Source organism: Lissotriton vulgaris, chromosome 6 (assembly GCF_964263255.1).
Source record: "Lissotriton vulgaris chromosome 6, aLisVul1.2, whole genome shotgun sequence".
In the NCBI taxonomy this organism is placed as follows: domain Eukaryota; kingdom Metazoa; phylum Chordata; class Amphibia; order Caudata; family Salamandridae; genus Lissotriton; species Lissotriton vulgaris.
The window spans coordinates 686,897,417-686,920,150 of NC_141694.1; the positions used below are offsets into that span (position 1 = coordinate 686,897,417).

The 22,734-nt window shown below is 43.8% G+C and overlaps 1 protein-coding gene across 1 annotated transcript in view; it reads left to right on the forward strand.

Moving 5' to 3' along the window:
• Positions 1-22,734, forward strand: part of ASCC3 (activating signal cointegrator 1 complex subunit 3) — a 2,217,780-nt gene that overhangs the window by 1,701,315 nt on the left and 493,731 nt on the right. Inside the window, exons 23-24 of the mRNA XM_086926668.1 lie at positions 10,926-11,024; positions 15,457-15,625. Coding sequence (XP_086782794.1) covers positions 10,926-11,024; positions 15,457-15,625 — 268 coding nt within the window. The remainder of the gene's footprint in view (positions 1-10,925; positions 11,025-15,456; positions 15,626-22,734) is intronic.

A 22,734-nucleotide genomic window follows, 5' to 3' on the forward strand; every position in this document is an offset into this window, starting at 1 on the left:
CAGACTGCTGCAGCTGGCACGGTCAACCACCGCTAAGGAGGTAACTGCTATTTATTCTATGCACAGATATGAATTCAGCAGCCCACATGCCTCGAACGGAATATGCTACTTACCAGTATGCATCTGTTCTTGGCATGTAGGGCTGCTGACATTCATATCGCCCGCCCTCCTCCCCGGTGCCTGTCGCAGCTGTAGCACTCAGAATCATTCTCAGGCATGGTCATCACTTACTGTATTACACTCCATCTCTGCCACAATGGCGAAAAACAATCTGAGGATGGAGAGGATGCCCATGCGCACTGTAGTCCAGGGGAGGAGCCACCTATCTCGTGATACTTCGAAGACTCTTCCAGGACAACAATGTGCAATCATCCGGACCCAACACTAGGCGGCGATCTATGCACAGATATGAATGTCAGCAGCCCTACATGCCAAGAACAGATGCATACTGGTAAGTAGCATATTCCTTATTTTATATGTATTGATCAAGATTGAATTATAAATCTAATCTTTACGCAACTCTGGATCTTGACCTTCATTACGTTTGTTTTCATGAACCTTGTCACACTCATTTGGTTCTGACACTAGAACCTAATACTTTGATACGTGTGCACAGGACTTGGACTTATTTGCCTTGCCGTCTTGCCCTGACAGGTGAGGATATCTTAAAGGATCTAGCCAGGAGGCTCTCAGAGAGCCCTGCTGGACTTTGATGGTCGATACCCCACAGTGCTTCGTTTGTGGAGAAATGGTTTGAGTTAGAGGGATCTGACAGGAGAAATCAAGGGGCTTTGGTTTCCCAAAGGTGAGCTTTCTATTCAAAGTCATCAGTTGTGCCCAAGGAGTGAGTTACACGCATGTCCTCTTCAGCACCTGCATTTTGATGCTGCATGGAGTCTTGTTGCCTGGTACAGATTTGTGTGTTGCCATGGTGATTGGAGGATATATCCTGGAGAGAGTATGAAGCCTTCCAGATGTATCCGCCACCCCTTGCTACACAAAGTAGAGAAGTTCCTGAAGTTTTGGATCGACAATTTTCCAGCTTTGCCACTTGAGCGAACATTTTTTATGTTAATATTTCATATCCCACTAGTTCAGCTTGTAAATAAATGTAGGATAATGTAAAAATAAAAAATGGGTCAATTTGTAATGTAATGTAAACTGTATGTATTGCCATTCTAGTGTCCCGTTACCAATTAACTCTACTCCTGATCTAAGCCACCATATTGCTCCCTCTGCTGTGATCTAATTTTTACCATCACATATGGCAAGGATGTAACAATTCTGGGAATAGTTTTACATTTCTGTGATTTACTCCTCTTCTCAAGTAGAACTGTCCTTAGACCTCAAGACTGATCTATCAGTGGTATGGCCACCTCTTGCCCAGCGTCTCATGGGATCTCTCTGTTGGAGGTTTGCAGGGCACTTTCCTCGATCAACGCTTTATCGCCATTACAATTTGGAAGTGGTGATCAGAGTGTGATGGACTTCGGATCTAGAATTCGGTCTTCTGTTTTGTATGTTTAATGTTATTGGATATGTGTAGAATTCATGGTTAAAATACAATTACGTTTTTTTTTTTATATACTGACTGTGTGAAGCAGGAAGAGAATTCTTGGGTGCATCGCCAGCTTATGCTAGTACTGGAAAAAGGAAGTTGATGGTTTTTACAATAGTTTCATTACACAGATTCTTTTCGCTCCTGGTAATCTCCGTAAGTTTCAACTGGAGGAACAAGAAAAATTAGCATGGCACACACTTATGGAGCCCTCCAAAGCTGCAAGAGGGTTGGGGGTAGTTGTTAAAGACCATACTTTGCAGTTTGTCTTACATGTACTCTATGTTCACCAAACTCGGATTATATAGAGAAGAGGACAAGGCATAGAATATTGAAGTAATCAGCTTAGCTGTTGTGATTGAGGCATTTGGAGCGGATCGGAATGTTTACTTGAATGTATAGTTAAAAGGCATTTCAGGTCACCTACAGCCATTGGTAATAAAAATTTGCATAGTATGGGTTTGGTTATGAAACTAGCCCACCAGCAACTAACCAACCAGCCAAACCAACACAAAAATGAACTAGAACAGAAAAGACTGTAGTTTTACCTTGATCAAACGGATAAGCCGACCATTTTTACAATAGGTTTCTCTTTTTGACCACCTATTTAAGAAAACGTTTTTTTTTTTTTTTTTTATTTCACAAAAACTTTTATTGAGAGAGCTTGGTAGTGATATAAACAGAACATATAATAGCAGATAAAGTCCATGGTACAGGTACATAATAAATCGAGAAGCGTTGAAGTAACATAATATGAAGTAACATAACATGTGAGGGGAGAAAGTAAATAAATAAATAAAGAAAAATGACAGTTAAGCATCAAAACCGTACAACACGAAGGCATATGTCAGCAGGCAGATAGATCAGCCATATAGCGCAGTAGGGTGAAACACGTCCATCAAATAACATATTGAGAAGTTGATTACGAAATCAGAGTTTAGATGTCTCACGGAGGCTTGAAGAGATCAAAGTGAGCGTCAAGTGAGGCCCATATTTTCCTATGTTGTGGACGCCAGGGGTGAGAGGCAAGGCAATGGTATTGGCACATATATAGCAAAGGAGGGGTGAAGACGGATCAAGTGTTGATCCTAAGGCTCAGATTACCACTCCAGGAAGGAGGAATGGAAGGTCCAGCCAGAGTCAGAGCCCCAAAGAACAATGTCTAACAAAAACGGACTCGGCTGTTCCTGAGGAAGAAGAAGGGTACGGTCAATAAAGGGGAGAAAAAGAAAGGGTAGTGCTCTGTGGAGGGCTACCCTGGGTATCCAATTTGTTGGAATTAATGGCCTCACACACTCTTGCGAGTGTCATGCTTCATCATTGGCGGTTGCTCCTCGTAGGGCAGGCGGTGCAATGCCCTACGGGCTCACCTCATAGAGGGGCTCTTTATCGGAGATCTTTTTTCCAACAGCCTGTAGGTGAAGTGCAAGTGAGGGGCCAGGGAGAGAATGGATAGTGTAGGGAGGTGATTTAAAATACAGCACGAGGTACCGGAGATCAATTTATTCTGGTGGTTCCCATGCTATATGTTAAAAACAGTGGGTAGCCTATGATCGCCAGAAATTAGGATTCCGTATCACGATCTAGGACTACAATTCGTATCGTGAGGTCGACATGTTTCTCGCTAATGCAATTATGCTGCGATTCTTCAGGACCTAATAATATACATCTATCGCAAAGGAATGACCTAGTAAAGTGTCAACCAATAATACATTTAACTTCCTGTTGTACTACCTGCATTGGACTGCTCTTGCCTAAAGGTCAAGGGATCCGGATCCCGGTAGAGATGGGTAGGCACAGCAGCCCTGACCAAGGCCTCGAGCACCATTAAACCCCTTTTGGTTCTCCCCCTTGAAGTCATACCTACCGGGTACTGTTGACACCCGTACTCCTTGACCTTTAGGCAAGAGCAGTCCAATGCAGGTAGTACAACAGGAAGTTAAATGTATTATTGGTTGACACTTTACTAGGTCATTCCTTTGCGATAGATGTATATTATTAGGTCCTGAAGAATCGCAGCATAATTGCATTAGCGAGAAACATGTCGACCTCACGATACGAATTGTAGTCCTAGATCGTGATACGGAATCCTAATTTCTGGCGATCATAGGCTACCCACTGTTTTTAACATATAGCATGGGAACCACCAGAATAAATTGATCTCCGGTACCTCGTGCTGTATTTTAAATCACCTCCCTACACTATCCATTCTCTCCCTGGCCCCTCACTTGCACTTCACCTACAGGCTGTTGGAAAAAAGATCTCCGATAAAGAGCCCCTCTATGAGGTGAGCCCGTAGGGCATTGCACCGCCTGCCCTACGAGGAGCAACCGCCAATGATGAAGCATGACACTCGCAAGAGTGTGTGAGGCCATTAATTCCAACAAATTGGATACCCAGGGTAGCCCTCCACAGAGCACTACCCTTTCTTTTTCTCCCCTTTATTGACCGTACCCTTCTTCTTCCTCAGGAACAGCCGAGTCCGTTTTTGTTAGACATTGTTCAATGGTATTGGCACCCCTGAGATTAGAAACCCAGTTGAGCCAATGGGGGAAGGAGGCTTTGGCTGTATTTTTCCAGTTGGACGTTATGATTTTAACCGCCGCTGTCAGTAAAAGATCAAGTAGGGCTTTGTCATTTTCATTTAAAGTGACAGCTTTGGAAGAACCCATAACTAGAGTAGCAAATTCTCTCGGGAGAGAAACGTGTAGGGCTTTGTTAACAAAGTCAAATATCCTGTCCCAGTATGTGGCAACCCGGGGGCATTTAAATATTAGGTGTTCAAGGTCTCCTCCCGGTTCCAAGCAGTTCCAGCAGGAGTCATTGTCTTTTATGTTGTGCAGGAAAAGTCTCCTAGGGGTCCAAAAGGCTTTTTGTAGGAGCCAGAATTTAGTTTGGGACAGAGTCGGGCTAATTTTGTGTCTTGTGGTCGATTCCCAAATTCTGGCCCACTCGCCTTCAGAAGTGGGAGTGGAAGAATATGATTCCCAGTAAGATTGTACTGCAGAGACCAGGTTAGATTTCTGTGGTTTGATCATTTTGTACATTCTGGATACCTGATGGCCAAGTCTATTAAGGGTGGATAAAAGGCTAGGGAGTGAGGGGGGTGTGTTGCCCAAGTTTGCTTTGGTTAGGGCCACCTTAATTTGTAGAAAATAGTAGAAGTCAATATTCTCGAGTTGGAATCTATCCTGTAAGTCCTTGAATGTGAGTGGTGTTTGGCCCTCGTAAAGTTGGTGAGGGAAGTGTATTCCCTTCCTGATCCAAGAAGGATTATACAACGGTTTTCCTCTGTATGTTATAGTGTTATTCTGCCATAGAGATTCCCATTTTGAATTGCGAAATTGATGGGGTAGAGATTTACTTATATGGAGGAGGGAGTTCTTAGTGTTTTTAAATATGATATTAGAATCAATATTGGGACGCACTTTGATGGTAAGGAGGGAGGAGGGGTCAAGCCCTTCCACCAGGGATTTTTCGACGTTCAACCACACGGGTGTGTACTCAGGTTGTGGTGTGAGCCAAATCGCACCTTGCCTAGCCAGGAAGGCGGTCTGGTAGAGTCTAAAGTCGGCCAGATTGACACCTCCCAAGGATTCATCGAGTCTTAGTTTTTTCATGCTGATCCTGGCTTTTTTTCCTTGCCAGAGGAAGGAGGAAATTACCTTATCTAGTTTAGAGTGGAAATCGTTAGAGAGTGTTAGGGGAAGCATTGAACTCAGGTAATTGACCAATGGGGAGATCATCATTTTTATCGTCTCTATCCGACCCCACCATGTGATGAATCGCGGCGACCAACCATCCAGGATTCTTTTAATTTTCGCTAGTGTGGTCGATTCATTGTGTTTGAGTGTACTTAGTATGTTGTCAGTGAATTCTATTCCTAGATACTTTATGACATCCGGTTGCCAGGCTCGTCCTGAATCTCCAAGGACCTCTTTGGTAGTATGTACATTAAGTGGTTTGACTTCGGATTTGTCCTTGTTTAATTTATAGCCGGACAATGCCGAGTATTTACTGATGGAGGACATAAGTCCCTTAATTGATAAGGTTGGGTTTTCTGTGGCTATTAGGATGTCGTCGGCATATGCCGCTAGTTTTACCTGAGTGTTTCCGAAGGTGACACCAGTGATGTCCTCATTTTTCTTGATGTCGGTGAGTAGTGGTTCAAGTGCCAGCAGGAATAGAGCCGGCGAGAGTGGGCAACCCTGTCTAGTTCCTTGGAATAGGCAGAACGGGTCAGAGAGTGTCCCATTAATAGATATACGGGCAGAGGGGCGGAGTATAAGGCCATCACCATTTTAATGAAAGAGTTACCCAGATTGAATGCGCCCATACATTGTTGAAGAAATGGCCATGACACTTTAAAATGCTTTCTCAGCATCTAGGGTTATTGCAACCATCGGCGTTTTGCAGTTTTTCACTTTTTCAAGTATATGGCATAGGAGTCTGATGTTGTCATTCGACATCCTATTTTTCAAAAAACCTACTTGTGACGGACTTATCAATTTGGGCAGCACGGCGTTTAGTCTAGTTGCTAAGATCTTGGCATAGATCTTGCAGTCAATATTTATAAGTAAAATGGGGCGGTAGTTTTTAGTCTGGAGGGGATCTTTCCCTTCCTTGGGTATAACAATTATTGTGGCTTCACTCATCGAGGGAGAGATACTCCCACTAGAGGCGGTAGAGTTGAACACAGTTTGGAGTGTCGGGGAAAGGTGGCTGTCAAAGGCTTTGTAGAAAGAGACAGAGAAGCCATCAGGGCCCGGGGCTTTGTTGCTTTTGAGTGTTTTGATGGCTGTCGAGATTTCTGTGATACTGATGGGGGACCCTAGATTTAATTTGTCTATCTCTGACAGCCTGGGAAGGTCGAGGGCCTCTAGATAGTCCATGCATGCCTTTGGGTCCAGGGACTTATTGTTCTTATATAATTCTTCGTAAAAATGTTTAAAGGTATCAAGAATCCTGGACTGGTTGGTGTGCGTATTATTTGCGGGATCTTTTATAGAGGATATGGTTGTTAGGTTCTGTTTGTGTTTAAGATAGGAGGCCAGTAGCTTTCCGGCTTTGTTTCCCTCACACAGCTTCAAGGCTTGGAAGCAGTTGATCCACACACCTGCTCTCTTACTCACGATTGAATTGTACTCGTACTTCTTTTTTATGAGCTGGTCAAGGGGTTTGGAGTCTTGAGGGTTGGTTTTATGTAAGGATTCTAGTGATCTAATCTCCTGCTCTAGTTGCTCCAGTTCTTTGTTTATCGCTTTGTTAGCTTTGGCTCTTATGTTAATAATAACTCCACGGATCGTGGCTTTGAGCGCGTCCCAGAGGATGTTTGGGTCTGTGTCAGGGACATTATTTAAGAGTAGGTATTCTTCAATGGTTTTAGTAATCTGCAGTTTGTCCTCAGGGTTGGTTAGCGTTTCATCATTGAAACGCCATCTTCTGGGTGGTCTGATTGAGCGGGAGCCTGCAAGTTTGGTGTGAATACAGGCATGATCGGAGATCAGTTTAGGGGCGATGTCGGTTTCTTCGATTAGGTGTGCAAATGTGGAGGATATTAGGATAAAGTCGATACGTGAGTAGGAGTTGTGGGGAGCGGAGTAAAAGGTGAAGTCTCTCCCATCAGGGTTTTGGAGACGCCAAGAGTCTTTAAGGCAATACCGTTCGCATAGCCGCAGGAGTGCCTCATGTGAGCGTGACGGGTGAAAAGCGCATTTGGATTGCCTGTCTAGTAAGGGGTCTAGAGGAAGATTAAAATCGCCTCCCACAATGAGAAGGTCCTCCTGAGGGATATGCTCCATCGAGAGGGAAACGGAGTCCCAGAACCCGGGGTCGTCTGAGTTGGGGCCGTATATGTTCACTACGTGTATTGGGTCATCTTCTCTGCGTAGATGGGCCACCAAAACCCTCCCCTCCGCATCATGAGTGTGTGAAACCAGTGTTATATTCGACTTTTTTGATATCAGGGTAATTAGACCTCCTTTCTTGTGCGGTGCAGGAGATGACAGTATATGGGAAGACCAATGGAGGTTTAAGAATCGTGGGTCCTCTTCCGATAGTTTAGTTTCCTGTAGGAGGATAATATCCCCCTTAGTTTTGGCGATGTAGTCAAACACTTTCCTCCTCTTTACAGGGTGGTTAAGACCTTTAACATTTAACGAAACTATGTTGAGGTCATCTGTTATTGACTTAGTGTCATTGACGGGCAAGATTATCGCTAAGTGGTGATCTGGCATTGAGTCAAACATCCCCGTGGGAGCCTGTGTGCTAATGCGATAACAAGTGGACAGATCTAGCGATATGGCTAGGGACAGAACTAGCGTTCTTGTGTTGTACCTGTAGGAAACAGACAGAAAAAGGGACAAAAAAATAACACAAAGAGGTATATAATGCTCTAAAGTACCAACAATTTTTACCTGCTGAAAACTCTCTCTTTTTCCAATTCCCCATGCAAACCCTCCCAATCCCCCCTCCCCCCCCCCCCCCCAAATACGTACGCAGGGAGTACGACGACAGTACCTAGCTAGGCAAAACAGGAGTTATTAAACATTAATAAACGTTATTCATTAGTTCCAATGTTAAAACGTAATTGGATTTAGATGTCCAGACTGAGTGTGGCAGCGGGTATTATTTACTGCAGCAATTTTACGTGCGCAATGATAATGTATGTGCGCAATAATAAGCTAAATATGCTAAATATGCTAAGTATGCTAAATTAAACCAGGAGTGACTGACTGCAACGTGTAGACGAACCAGTAAGAAGATTAGAACCAGCTAAACGTTGTACCAAAAATACCTGAATCGTTATACAGGATTGAGCCTCCTGTATTAAAGGCAGTATATGTGCACAGAAACATACCATAACAATAATGACAATCAGGTAGCGACTATTTGCGTTGCGCAATAGAGACTATGGGTGAGAGTAGAACCTGCTAGTCATTATGCAAGCAATTACCAATACTGTTGTAAAACAAAGGAGAACATTTATCGTCACATATCTAACAGCATTGACAATATGCATGGAAGCGATAAGATGATAGTGGGAAAGTAGGGTATGTACTTGATGACAGTTAGTGGGCGGACTAGCAACAACTAGAGATGGCAACTATCACAAAACTTCAAGTACACAATGGTGCGACTCGGAAAGGAGAGAGATCCGATTGACCTGTACTTTGTCAGGATAATCACGTGGTCTTCCTTTTATTAGAAGGGCCATTCGACTGGTCCATTTCTTGAGGTGGGCCATTTTGCAGGTAGTTTTCCAGATCCTTCGGGTCTGTGAAGAATTTTGGGCGGCCGTTAATTGTGATTTTGAACTTGGCTGGACCTGTAAAGGAGTAGGGTATGCTCTTGGATCTGAGTTTGGCGCGGAGTTCCAGGAACCCCTTGCGAACCTCCACTGTGTCCCTAGAGTAGTCCTGTGTAAAAATGATCCTCTGACCTTCCCACATGATGGGGTGCTTCTTCCTTGCGTATTGTAGGATCAATTCGACATGTTGGAATCTGAGTGGTTTGCATATCATTGGTCTGGGACCCTTCTCGCGGTTAGTAGTGAATGTGGGGATTCTATGCGCTCGATCTAGCTCCAGACCATGCGGGAATGCAATGCCGGTGATCATGGGGATCCATGCTTCTAGGAAAGCCACGCAAGAGTCCGCCTCTTTTTCTGCGTTTTCGGGTATCCCAAAAATTCTAATGTTCCCCCGCCTGTTGCGGTCTTCCAACTCAGCATGTTGGCGTCTGAGGATGTCAGTGGCGGTTTCAAGGCGCTGTATTCTAGCAGCTGATTGACGTGAGAGGTCCTCCACGTCGCTGATGCGTTGTTCCGCTGTGCTCAGCCCCGATTTTAGGTCGTTCATATCAGCTCTGATGACCGTTAGCTCAAGCTGCATAGCGTCAGTATTCGCCTTGGTTGATTTGGAGATAACAGTGAGGTCTCCTAACTTGTTCAAAATCATTTCCATCGTGGCCGCCATGTCTGGTTTACTCTTAATGGGGGAGTCAGAAATTTGCGGCTCAGGTTTCACCTTCTTAGGATTTGACTTTTCGTCTCTGCCCGCCATTTTGGACGTGAGGTTAGAGAATAGATGAGATTACCAGTTACCTTGTTTGGCAAACTTGTCTGGGGCTGTCGACGATGGGTTCAGACAGGGACCAGGTATTGAGTCGCACAAGGTTGGATTGCTAGATGAGTCAGCTTCTAGCAGAAGCAGAGTGAGGAGCTGGTTAGGAGCACGATGCCAAAATATCTTAAAATTGTGACCCCCCAGGGATCGAGGAAAGCCTCATAGAAAGCAGACAGGTGATCTTCTGCATAAAATTAGAGGAGAACCGCTTCTCCTTACAGGTGCTTTAATGGTGAATTGTAGTTACTTAGAGCAAGTAGGAATCGGAGCGTTTTCCGATGACGGCCGCCATCTTGGGGTCAGGCAAGAAGGGCAGAGAGTGGCAACACAGCGCTGGGTACGCGTTTTAACTCTCGCTTCCTACCGGCATGAATGGAAGTCCGGAGAGCATCTGACATCCCCTGCGGCGTTGATCTCATCTAGGTGTGGCTGGGTGCAGGAGACCGAAGAGATCGTCAGGCATCACCGATGTGACGGAGCGACGCCATTTTGCGTTGAATCGGCGCTGGCGCGCGATCGCTCCAAAAGGTTGCAAAGCTTCTCGCAGAGTGCCTCGGGAGGAGAGATCAAGGCACCGGAGGGCTCAGCAAGGTGTGAGGCATCAGGTCCGCCGCTTTTGCTGCTGGTTAGGACGGTGGGTCAGCAGGAAACAGACGGAGTCGTTCTCCCGAGTTGCGGAGCTCGAGGTTAGGCGGCCATTCGCACTGTCGTCCAAGCCACCAAGAAAACGTATTTTTAATTCTTCAGCAAATGATAGGATGGAGCACTGTCTTTCCTTTCTTTTAAAGGAAGACTTGAGTTTTGAAGGAAAGTTTTGGATGGATATCATGTAGATGATTGATTACTCTGTAACTGTCGGTGTACACATGTGACGTTACGATTTGGAAGCTGATAACTGACATTTTGTTGAATTGTTCTTGACATCTTTCTAACTTTTCATAGAAGGTGATCACTGCCTATGTATGTGTTTTTTCTTTTTTATGTTTTTGTTGAGTGCCTCACATCCCCTTAGTCACTTTGCTAGAAGAAAACATAATTCCGAATACATAGAATATCAGGATGAATGTGGTTAGAGTTCAGCCCTTTCTGAGACCTGATCTTAGACTCTGGGATTCTGTGGTAGCATGATCAAACTGTCCTCCCCATACACACATTTTTTGGACTCTTGTTGTCAGTGTCAGTATTGTTACGATATATGTGTGTTCTATTTAGTGTGTCATACATACTTTCCCATTGTATAGGTTCACGGGACCGTGGGAGAGCCCTGGTGGATTTGGGTCGAGGATCCTACTAATGACCACATTTATCACTCTGAATATTTTCTCCTGCAAAAGAAAATGGTAAGTGTGCCTCGTTTTTATGTTTTAATTATCAAAGTATATTCTCCACACTACTGTTCCACTGCAGCAGACCAAACATTGCATTATTGCATTCTGTGTCTAGATACTTTAAATCTGTTGCTGCTCATGGCTCTCGGGCTATCTTGGGCGGGAGGCCAAGTTTGTATATATACATATACATTCAGCCTTTGATCCCTCTTCTATTACTGGTAATAAGAGTGTTGTGCTAACTGTGGTTGTTGTTACATTAACACATGTCAACAGGATTCCAGGTATAGAGCCAGATTCACTGAGTAAGGTAGCCCTGGTGGTTGTCGATAAAGCCTTGAGGAGATGAAGAAAACCTAGAGTTGAAAATTTCCCCATTCGATGTCCATCCATACTCAAGCCACTAGGATTTCTTTTCATTTTCTTCCTTTTCTAGAAGAAAAATGAGCATTCCTATTGAAAAGAGTATTTTTGTAATGCTTATGTAAAGACCACCTTTAAAGCATGTTACAAGACTAGTTTTCTGAGACTTTCAAGTTTACCTTGACTATTATCATAGAAATAGAACCACCAAATTGTCACACATATATTGTAATATTGCTCAGTGATAAATTGTTCTTGCATTGTGTCTGAAACTGGTACGATGTTATTGTAAAGAAAATAATTCTGCTTGATTTCACCGCCTTTTTTTTAAAACGAATGTTATTTTTGTTTGTTTTACTCTGTTAAGCATAATACATGAAATGACATTATGTAGCAGTCAATATATCAGTAAGAACATAAGTGAAGTAAACAAGGAAGTGCAGATTTATAAAACAATAGTAAGCCTGGTCATATGATATATAACATGAGAATGAAGGCGATATGGTGGCAGAGTCTGGGTGCACCTGTTGGCAGATCATACGCCTCCCATCAAGAAAGTCCTACTGTGGTTAGGAATGTGTAGTGGGTTATTCAGGGCAGAATTACACATGGTAATGACATGATGTAGTATACGAGCCATCCTAAGTTGGTCTAGTGGCATCTTTTTTAATAATTTTTGAGTGAAAAAAAAATCAGTATGACCCACATAGAAGCAATGGGATTCTTTCGGAGTCCACGGTCCTTTTCATGGCATAGGGATACGAACTTGATCGCCACCCAGCAAATCTGTGTTGTGCCGCTGGATAATTCTGGGCAGGGATGAAGTCTTCCATCTCATTGTGATTGTGCACCTAGCCAGGAGAAGACAGTGGTGTAAGGAAACTTGAGGGTCCCCATCCCCGACTCTCCACCTGCCACTTTTGCTGAGGGGGCCCTCCGCATCGTGAGGTTTGTGGTGGGTTATGTTACGCCACTGGGAAAAGGATATGAATTCAAGGAATCGACTTTCCATCCCACAAAATTTTAGGCGATCATAGAACGCCAATATACAACATTCTACAGAGTTTAATTCACACTGGCCAGTGGTTTATGAAAGAATTGTGCAGACCTCAGTCCAGAAAGTCTGGGACGGAGAGCGAAGCCTAAACATGTGTAGTATATCTGCATTTGAGGTGTTGCAATGTGGCCAGTCTGATGTGACAATAGGATAGATTTTGCTAGGTCATACTGGGGTCAAGTAAGCTCTATGTAGTATAATGTGTTGGAGATACTGAAATCGGGCATTAAGTGAAACTTGGTGTCGGTGTGGGAGCATTCAGCCCCATTCTTTTTGGGTTTGTGTGAGGCCAATGCCCATTTTCCCTTTGTCTTAGAGTGTAGCTAAAGGGTCTGCAGACCTGTCCGGAATAGCCCTGATTAGCCAGGAGAGGAGTCTCGGGCCAAACCCGGAAGTAAACAATGCTTGAAGCAGTGGGTGCGTGGCTGGTGTGTTGTCAGTAATTCCCCAGAGAGTATCTAGGTTGTGCAAAAGACGTCTCTGTGTTAAAAACTGGATAGCTGGGACGGCAGTTTACTCCGAGGAACGGTAAGATGACGTAGGGATGAAAAGCGCACGGGCAAAGTTTCTAGCCCCCGCTAATTTCAAGTCCCACGTTGCGTTTTTTGTTCTTTCCTCTTAAGATCTAGTAATTCTCGTGATGACCAAACAACATTGTATAGTATACAGTGCTACGCCAGGGGCCCTGGTTTCCTTGATACATTCTAACTATTGTATTTTATTAGTGATTTCCACATTTAATTGGAGATTGACATTTTCATTTGCTGCACGAAATTACTGTTCTCGCTGAAGATTAAGAGCCTTGTTGTGTGATTACTGTTTTCCTTCTGGTATTGTTTCAGATTGTGTTTAGTGCATGCACTAGTTTGGTTTTAACGATATATAACGTAAATATATTTTATACATGAGGCAACGTTAAAAGTTTTGCTTTGTACATCAAAAGGGAATGTAATGGATTATTCAATCAGCAGCAGTAATAGTAAGCAGACCCTGCACTAAACATTTAGTTTAACACACCGGATAAAATAATGATGCCTTTTTTCATCACGATGTGTACCGTACATGGAGCTCATTCTAGGATAATAGATTCAATAAAAAGATTAAGGACATAAAGTTAGAACACAATGATCTTTATACAGATTGATAACGTTACATCCCACTTTCGGTAATTTATACAGATTGATAACGTTACATCCCACTTTCAGTAATTTATACAGATTGATAACGTAATATTACACTTTCGGTAATTAACATTTTTAATTTTCAAAGATGCTGAAGATATCCCTATACTTGGGAGAAAGATCTAGGTTAAAGGTGAAAATGGACAGGGGAGAACCAATATTCGACCAGTCTTGTACATAGCTGGTAGCAAAGATATTGATTTATATTCATTCTGAGAATGGTATGTTGGGTTAGGTTGCCATGAGATTCAGAACTTGTAGTCAAAACTAAACACAAAGAATTGTCCTGAAAAACGGTGGCCGGCACGGATCAGAGATAAAGGGCTGGGGGTAATGTGGGGAGGGAGAAGTGAACGCCAGGAGAAGCGGGTATAAAAAAGAAAAGAAAAAGAAGAAACGTACCTTCTCGCCACTTCCTCGCCGCGGTTCTCCTCCGTAGTCTCTCGCTCATCCTGAACAGGAAGCACACCCAGGCTCCCAGTCAGCCAATCACAATGCTGCCTTAGTAGGGTTGTGTTTAGTCCGGGCACCGTGATTCAGCGCTCAGACGCTGACTGGCAGCCTGGGCATGTTCTTCAGGCAGGCTGTAATGCAGGCTGCATGGAGAACATGCAAGTACACATGACTGTTTGGCCAGCCCTAGAGAGCCGGCCAAACAGTCATTGCGCATTTAGGAGGGGGCTACCACTTCTCCCCTGCTCTGTGAGCAGAGCAACTCCACAAAGCTGCCGCAGTAGGACAAAATAAAATGATAATAATTCGAGTTACTATCCCTTTATTGCACTACTAAAAAGTAGTGGGGCGACGCTCCACCGCCTTAGCGGAGGAGCCGCCACTGGTTCTGAACATTGGATAAAATAGTTGTACGAGAGGAGTACCATCATTTTCCATATTGACTGGATTGATAAATCTACGTCTAACTATTACCAATATACATCCCAAGACATTAGGTCCGGGAAAAATAGAAGCAAAATCTGCATGTTCACTAGAAGTCAATTAGGGCAGTATCTCAGTGCAAGTTCAGAAATCTGGGTAGGGTGAGGATGGCTGTGTTTTTCTTTGGTTGTTTAGTACTAAAATGTATGCACTATGTCTTTGGAAGACCAGGCACAAACCAAAGGTTGTATCCTGGCGGAGTGAGCGTACGCTGATTGATAGTATGGAAATTACTTTTCTTGGGTGCAAGGGGGCACTTTATACATTGGAAAATGTGCATAAATACAGAAAAAGCAATAACTAAGGCAAAGTAGAAAATAAAATAGTATCTCATAATGTATGTTTTAAATCAGGCCCTAGTCCAAGAGCATATATCTAACCCTAAATTATCTATCAGTTGGAGTAAATGGTTCGGGAAGGTAGTGGCCACAACGAATAAAAAAAATGAGAGTACCAGGATTAACCCGTATAAAGATAAAGGCAAAATATTTTACATATTAGATAGTATGAGAACTGCAGATAAAATGGAGGAATAATTGCATGAAAACTTAAATGGAAATAGGCTATAAAACGGCTGTCTGGTGAATCAAGAGTTTGGCTCCACTGAGTAATTGCTTAGTTCTTTATTTATTTATTTTGCTTTGAGTTTAGGTGTTTTAGGGCACAGGTTCAGTTTTTGGGTATCCACACAAAGGAATGGAGTCTGTTTCAGTGCAGAGGTATTATTGAAGCACACAAACTATAAACACCATTAAAAATAACAGAGAAAGAGGTATCCTTTCTCAAAGGTCTGTAAAAAAATGTGAACTAAAAATGTAGGTTGCGCCCTGTATGTGCGCATGTGTGTCCTCTCAATCACTGTGTCGGCTTCAACATGAATAATGTCTGTATTTTCGCTTTACTTTAGGTGCACAGTAAGGACCCACAAATGTTGGTGTTCACAATACCAATTTTCGAGCCTCTGCCCTCTCAGTATTACATCCGAGCTGTATCTGATAGATGGCTAGGAGCAGAGTCTGTGTGCATTATCAACTTCCAGCATCTTATCCTACCAGAAAGACACCCTCCTCACACAGGTAAGACCTGTAAAATAGCACGGGAGAGCGTTAATTTCAACTTGTGTATCAATGTTTAAGATAAAGGCAGTTTTGTTTAGTTTCTTGTTTATACAATAATCAAATTTTTAATGTTTTAGGAGTAAACGGCTTAATAAACCTGCAAATCGACAGTTCATTAAATCCTCAGAAAAAGGGTTTCAGTTCATTATGCAAGTATTGAATTAGGAGCAGGCCTATGCAGATGCAGAAGACATAGTGGACTGAGCTAGGGGGCGAAGGTGATTATTTTAGGTTCAGAAGAAAGTGAGAATCCTCCCACAACTTAATATTGCGGTTATGAAATTTGTTTAGTGCACCTATTACCCGATAAGGGTGTCCTGGTGCTTGGGAAAAAGACAGATGACTAGATGTTTTTTTGCCATTTTTTAAAACATTGATTACCAAGGAATCTTTTTTTATAGTTTACCAGATAGAAAAATCGAAGGAGCGGCGAACTGGGCGGGGGTAAGGTGTCGCATTGACATGCCAGATTGTATTGGTTTAGAGCCAATTGTTCTTGGCTGAATTAGAGCTTTGGTGTAAGTTATCGGCTGATATAAATTTGGTCTTGTTGATGAATTATACAGTGGTAAAACACACAGTGCTTTCAATGCCACACATTTGGCTAGGGAAAGCCAATGAAGCCACTTCAGGCCATTATGAGATAAGAGATCTCGCTTGGAGTCTTAACATGAAGCATGTAGCAACTTTTGAAATCTGCTGGAGAAGCTGCAAGAGATAACATGGTAGTCTAGTTTGAGTAAATAGTAGTAGTCTAAATGAAATAGAAGACATCCTGAACCACTGCTTGGTGAGGGGATACAGGCAGTTTGCAAAGTGCTTTACTGAAAACAGAAGCAGCATATGACAAGTTGCTGTTCATTTATTGACTTGAATATCAAAAAAGATGCTGGCATTAAAGAAGATGCCATGATTTCAAGCAGATGAGTTAGAAGTATGTAGATTGCTCAATTGAGTAGCCCACCACGTGGGGATCCAGATGGACAGGGAAACACCAAAACTATTACTTCATCTATGACTTCATCTATTCAATGAATTAGAGGTCTGCATTGAAGTCTCATCGTGTAAGCAGGGCTGAGAAGCTGGTTTACAAGGCGCATAGCTGCCATCGCAAATTTAAGAAAGTGTGGGGCCTTTGGCGAGACTGAATGAGACACGCCTCATTTGGCACGTGATGGTGCAAATATCTTCAATGGGACTCCAGTACTTGAAGGTTTGGGTCAAAGCCAGCTGGGTCTAACTGGGATGGCATTGTGGTCACGGGGTGCATAGGACTCTGGGGCTTCACGGTTGCAGTTTTATTTGCCCGTTTGCGAAATAAAACTCACTAAACAGTTGTTAAAAAAAGAACTCTCAAGGATATTTAGCACTGAGGCAAAATAACGTTTTTACCTGCTGATGCACTTCTATTAACCAATTTTGCTGGCCACTTTGTTTTGGCGCTTCAACTGTGTGGGATCCAAGAACTGCTGCCTTGACGCATCTTGTAGAAGTGAAGGCCTTGCCCAAAAATAATGATCTGTGTGCACTTTAGTAAATGTTTGTTGATATTTTATTCTTTCTATGTGACTTATTGAACGTTTTTGCTCATCCTAACACTACTTTTTGGAAAAAATGTCAGGCCTAAAATGCCAGTTTATAACTCATCTAAACATTTTACTTTGTGAATATAAGGATGGTAGTATAAGATAAAGTATATTTCCTGTTTTTCAAAACAATTTCTGCTGCACGATCTTTTGTTATGCATCTTTTCAAATAACATCAACCTCTATAACATTTTAAAATAATTGTACTCTATTTTGAAAGGTTCTGGACATGTACGGTATAGGGCTCATAAGCTCCTTCATCAAATCATCTCTTTTAATATACAAACCGTGTTGTGGCACAAAACTGCAGTTGTGGGCCAACCCTTACGCTGACGATCCCGGACTCAGAAGGGGATAATGGTGGCAAACCAAGTCTTTTCAAATATTTTATGGACTTATAGGGGGAATTACATCTAAACTACAATCAATTTCTGCACTAACACCAATTAAAACATTGACTTAACAAGGCAGCATGCAATCACCAAGCAGTTATTTCAAGTTCTACCCTTTATTCTTTCTTGAAGAAATGGGCAACTAAAGCAAACTGATCTCTTTGGAATCCTGATGGAGGAGTTTTTCTTCCAAATGTGCGGCCCAATACCTTTAGAGAATTTTTTTTTAAACACAATAAAAAAAAGTTAATAAAAAAAACAGCAAAATAATGTCGCTGTTAATAGGTTTTCATAGATTACTTCAAATTGATATGTATTTGAAAGGATGGGTGTTTGGCTTGTTTTTGATCCATCAAATCAGCTCACTGATACTGTTGGACCTCTCTGCAGCATTCAGTAGTATTTCACACACCATAATTTTCCAGCTAATCCAAGATGTAGGGACCTCCCATAAAGCACTATTGTGGTTCAAATCTTTCCTTACCAATAGGAGACAAACTGTAGTTTAAGGAAAATGTTCATTAAGGGAAACGTACCACAGGGGTCATCCCTTAGCCCTGGCTTTTATTAATATCTATGTTGCCCCCCTAATATTTCTGATTGACTCCTATGGACTTGGAACCACATTGTACGCATGTGACACCCAGCTCCTTTCATTAGAAAAGGCCACTATTGGTCCTGAATTGAATTTCCAAAAGTGTCTTTCCAATATAATCTCATGGATGCACAACAACCATCTCAAGTGCAGTTCAATGAAAACGTAAATTCTGCTTTTTGGAAAATCTGTATTCCTTTCTCCTATACACTGGTGGCATAACGCAGTTCTCCAGACGCAGTTAAGGTAGAAAAAAATGTGAAGGTCAAGTTTGACACTGAACACTCTTTTCTTCCTCAATTAACAGCAATAGCTGGAATGTGTTTTAATTTGATTAAATCCCTTAAAACATTCTTTCATTTCATCCCTTTTTCCTGCCAGGAAAACTGCAGTGTTTGCTCTCATTATGTCGAGACTTGATTACTGCAAGATCCTGTATGCGGGCTGCTCTAAACAGCTAACTCAAAAACTGCAGATGGTCCAACATGCATGCAAAAGGCAGAGTGGTGCTACAGCTCCCTAAACAGAGCTCAGCATCAGATGCATTAAAAAGACTCCATTGGCTTCCAATTCATAAAATAATTATGTTTAAGACCGTAATGCTAGTTTTCAGAACCTTTAAGGCAACAGGCCCTTAAAGGTATGTTTAATCATTATAAGACCCAGAGAACATTGAGATCCTCAAATGCAAATTTGCTTAAGTTTCCATATTAAAAACCAGAGGTGGAAAATCTTTTATAGTATTAGGTACCAAAGCATGGAATCAGCTGCCATTGTATCTCTGATTTCTAGACACAGATGATGCATTTAAAAAAATCCCTGAAGACCTGGCTATTTTAAGCCTGTGATGCACTGTGTGACACCCTCATTAAATAGCCTCACACAAGGCCAAGTACAAGGATCACCCCTGCTGCCCAGTAGAGCTCCTGGATGATCAGTCTCGAGTGACAGTTGCACTCTAGAAATATCCTGTTCATGGGGTTTTGGCAGCAAAATACATGTTTTCTTCTGCCCACCTTTCGCAACATTTTTAAAGCTTAAGTGATGCTTAAAACAAAACCCTAAGTATATCACTCTTAATAGTTTCTTTGTTTCATAAAAGTGAAGCTGTTAACCACAATATCTGTGATTCAATGCTCAGTTTTTGCTTAGGGCAACCATTATTTCATGAGCTTTATAATGAAGAGTATCAGCATATCAGTAAGAACTGATAACTTTGAAGAGATCATCCTACTCCAAAATCACTCTTCTTCCACTTAATTTGGAGTCCAAGGAACTTATGGGTTTCCCATGCTTAAGTTTCAGCTGCTCCGCAGTTTGAAACTGTAGTCCTTTTGACCTGTTCACCACAGGGCCACTAGATTGTATTAGCAGTACTTCCACCCTGTTCAGGTCCAGGCTGTTGCCAATAATATCTAATCGAGACTTCTAGCCGCAGATTCTTTCTCCTTTGTATTTCCCCTTAGGCACTTTTTGACTAAGCTTTTTCTAAAAGCCTTTTTGAGGTCATACCCCCTGGCGTGGCACAAATGTCATTCAGGAAAGCCGACTTCAAGCCTTGTGCTGCCTGTCATTGACAGATGTCTCGCACCTGTGCCCGTTTTGCCTATGGTGCCTCGAACGATCACCTGAAGGACTGTCCCGACTGCCCGCCATGCATCTGAAGGCCTTGAGGGAGCGATCCCTGAAGCTCCTTGCGGCTCGACATGTGACGCTGCAACAATAGAGGTCCCAGTCGAGAGGAAGGGCCTGGGAATGGCTGCAGAGCCCGAGATTGTTGTCGCACTCCCAGTTGTCGAGCCTCTTGGTTAAGTCCCGCTCCCACAAAAAGAAAAAGAATTGAAAGGGTGCTTTGACTTCACCTCATCCATCGGCCGACGAGACGAGGAAGCGTCGCCACTCATAGCCTGGCTCCACTGTGAAGCCAGCGCCTGGTCCGACTCCCCAAGTTTCTGGGAGTCGGAGCGACCTTTGCCCAATTTAAAGACTTTTATGAGCCTATGCACTTCATATTCAGGTGGCCTGTTCCCTCCGGTGCGCCTGTAGTTTTGGGAGGAGCCCTTACTAGATCCACGCCAGTAGCTCAGGTACCAGTAGGGACCCAAAGATCCACAGATGGATCTGAAATGGCATCTGTCGTACCACCTCAACCTTCCCCGGTGCCGATCCTGAGACCAATGGTCCTGGCACCCCAACTCCATCCCTGACACAGAGCCGTAGCTGACTGGAGCCATGCCATCCAGGCCGGTGCCTAAGTCCTATTCTTATGGGCAAGTACTAAGGGCTCAATGAGAAGGGTCGCTGGACCCCGAAGAATACCAACCCTGTGAAGGACGAATGGAGTGGTGTGAGGATCTGGGTGAAACCAATAGACTGGACACTTCTCTAGGTGCTGGCATGCTTTCTCCTCCCTACCCTGGCTATGGAAAAGGGAGCTTCTTTTGCAATTGTGATGTGGAGAGCAGCTGAGGTCCTAGCCCTTAGTTTGCCCTCAGTGGCAGTCAAGACTAATGTCTTGATGGAAGTGCTTTTGCCAGGAGTGCCCCTACCCGAACCGCTGCTCCCTTTCAATGAGGTACTTAGTAACGTCTTACTTGGTACTTGGTCCTAGCCCAGCACAGGGGCTCCTGTGAACAGGGCGATTACCTGCCACCATCGCACCGCTCCAGCGGACCCAAACTTCCTCACCCAACACCACACTCCGGAGACCTTGGAGTTTCAAGTATGCACTTCGCGCGGATTCCAAGAGGCTGGACAATTAAGGCAAGAAAATGTTTCCTTCCACCAGTCTGGCATTGCGGTCTGTGAACACCGCATTCCTTTTTGGACGCTATTCTCGCGCTCTGTAGGATACAGTTGCGCAGGTGCTGCCAACTGTCTCCTGAGGAGGCCTGTGTCGTGATCTCTCAGGCTGTTGCCGATGAGAGGGATGCAGCTAAGTTCGCGATTAGATGTGAGCTAGACCCCACCAACTCACTAGGCTGAGCGGGTTCGTCGATAGTCGCCCGCAAAGTCTTACCTGGTTGAGGACTTCTGGCTTTTCTGGGGATGTTCAGACATCACTCAAGGACATGCCCTTTGATGAATGCTGTCTGGTCAGAGAGAAGGTGCATTTGATGCTGGAGTGCTATAAGGACAGCAGGGCTATGGCACTTCCATGGGCCTTTCCATAACCCCTCGTCATCCTTAATCCGCTTTTCACTCCTTTCGTGGCGACGGAAGGGGATACAGTCATGTCCTTTGCCGCCCAGCCACCCCGCCACACAAACTTTCCAGCCTCAGTGTTGAAGTGGATGCAGCTCCTATGGTCCCCATTGATCAGGGGGCCAGCAGACTGGTCGGTTAGCTACCCTGCAGCAGCCTCAAAACCTTGCTAGTCTTCCCATTAATCATCACTGGCGCCCAGTGGGCAGCACGATTCACTATTACCTGCCCCACTGGCAGTCCATAACATCGAACAGGTGGGTTTTGCAGATAGTCTGAAGGAGCTAATCTCTCCCCTTCAAGGCTTCCCCACCCACCATGCCACCTACTTATGACAGGCTGACAAGGGACCATTGTTTTTGCTCCGACAGGAATTGATGGCTCTTCTGGTCAAAGGAGCAATGGAGAGAGTGCTGACGCCAGAAGTGGGTTCTGGTTGTTATCCCTGCTACTTTCTCGTGCGGATGCCTTTGTCCTCATTTAGACCTGCGCTCTTTCAACTTCTTCCTTAAGAATGAGAGGTTCAAAATGCTCACTCTAGCTCAGGTCCTAGCTGCTCTGGACCCAGGAGACTGGAAGGTAGCATTGGACTTGTAGGATACATATTTCCATATTCCCGTTCTGACTGCCCACAGGCGTTACCTACGGCGGGTCACAAGCACTTTCAGTTTGCTGTGCTCCCCTTTGGCATTCACTAGCAACCCTCTGGTATTCATCAAGGTGATGACAGTGATAGCAGCTCATCTGCGGAGATCAGGGTTGCCAGTCTTCCCCTATCTTGATGACTGGCTATTGAAGGCTGACTTACCCCAGACTGTTGTCACCCACCTGCAGACTACGGTGGACCTCCTGCATTTGCGATATCAGTGTGTCATTCACACCCGACTCCCTCTCAGACACTGCCTTTCATCAGAGCTTTTCTGGATATGGTACAGTTTTGGGCTTATCCTCCGGAATGGCCTCTATCCTGGATTCCGGTGAGACTGACTCTGAGGCTGCTGTGCCTCTTGGCCTCCTGCATCCTGCTGGTGACACATGCCATTGGCATATGCATGCTCTGCAGTGGACCCTGAAGTTACAGTTGCTACAGCATCAGGGAAATACCTCCGACATGGTCCAGATCTTGAAGGGAACTGCAAAAGATCTGCAGTGGTGGTGAACGAAGTTTGATTTGGTCTGCAGCAGACCCCTCTCCCCTCACCAACCAGATCTTACAGTAGAAACAGATGCTTCACTTCTGGGTAGAAATCATAGGACTCTGGTCTCTGTCAGAATCCAGACTCCACATCA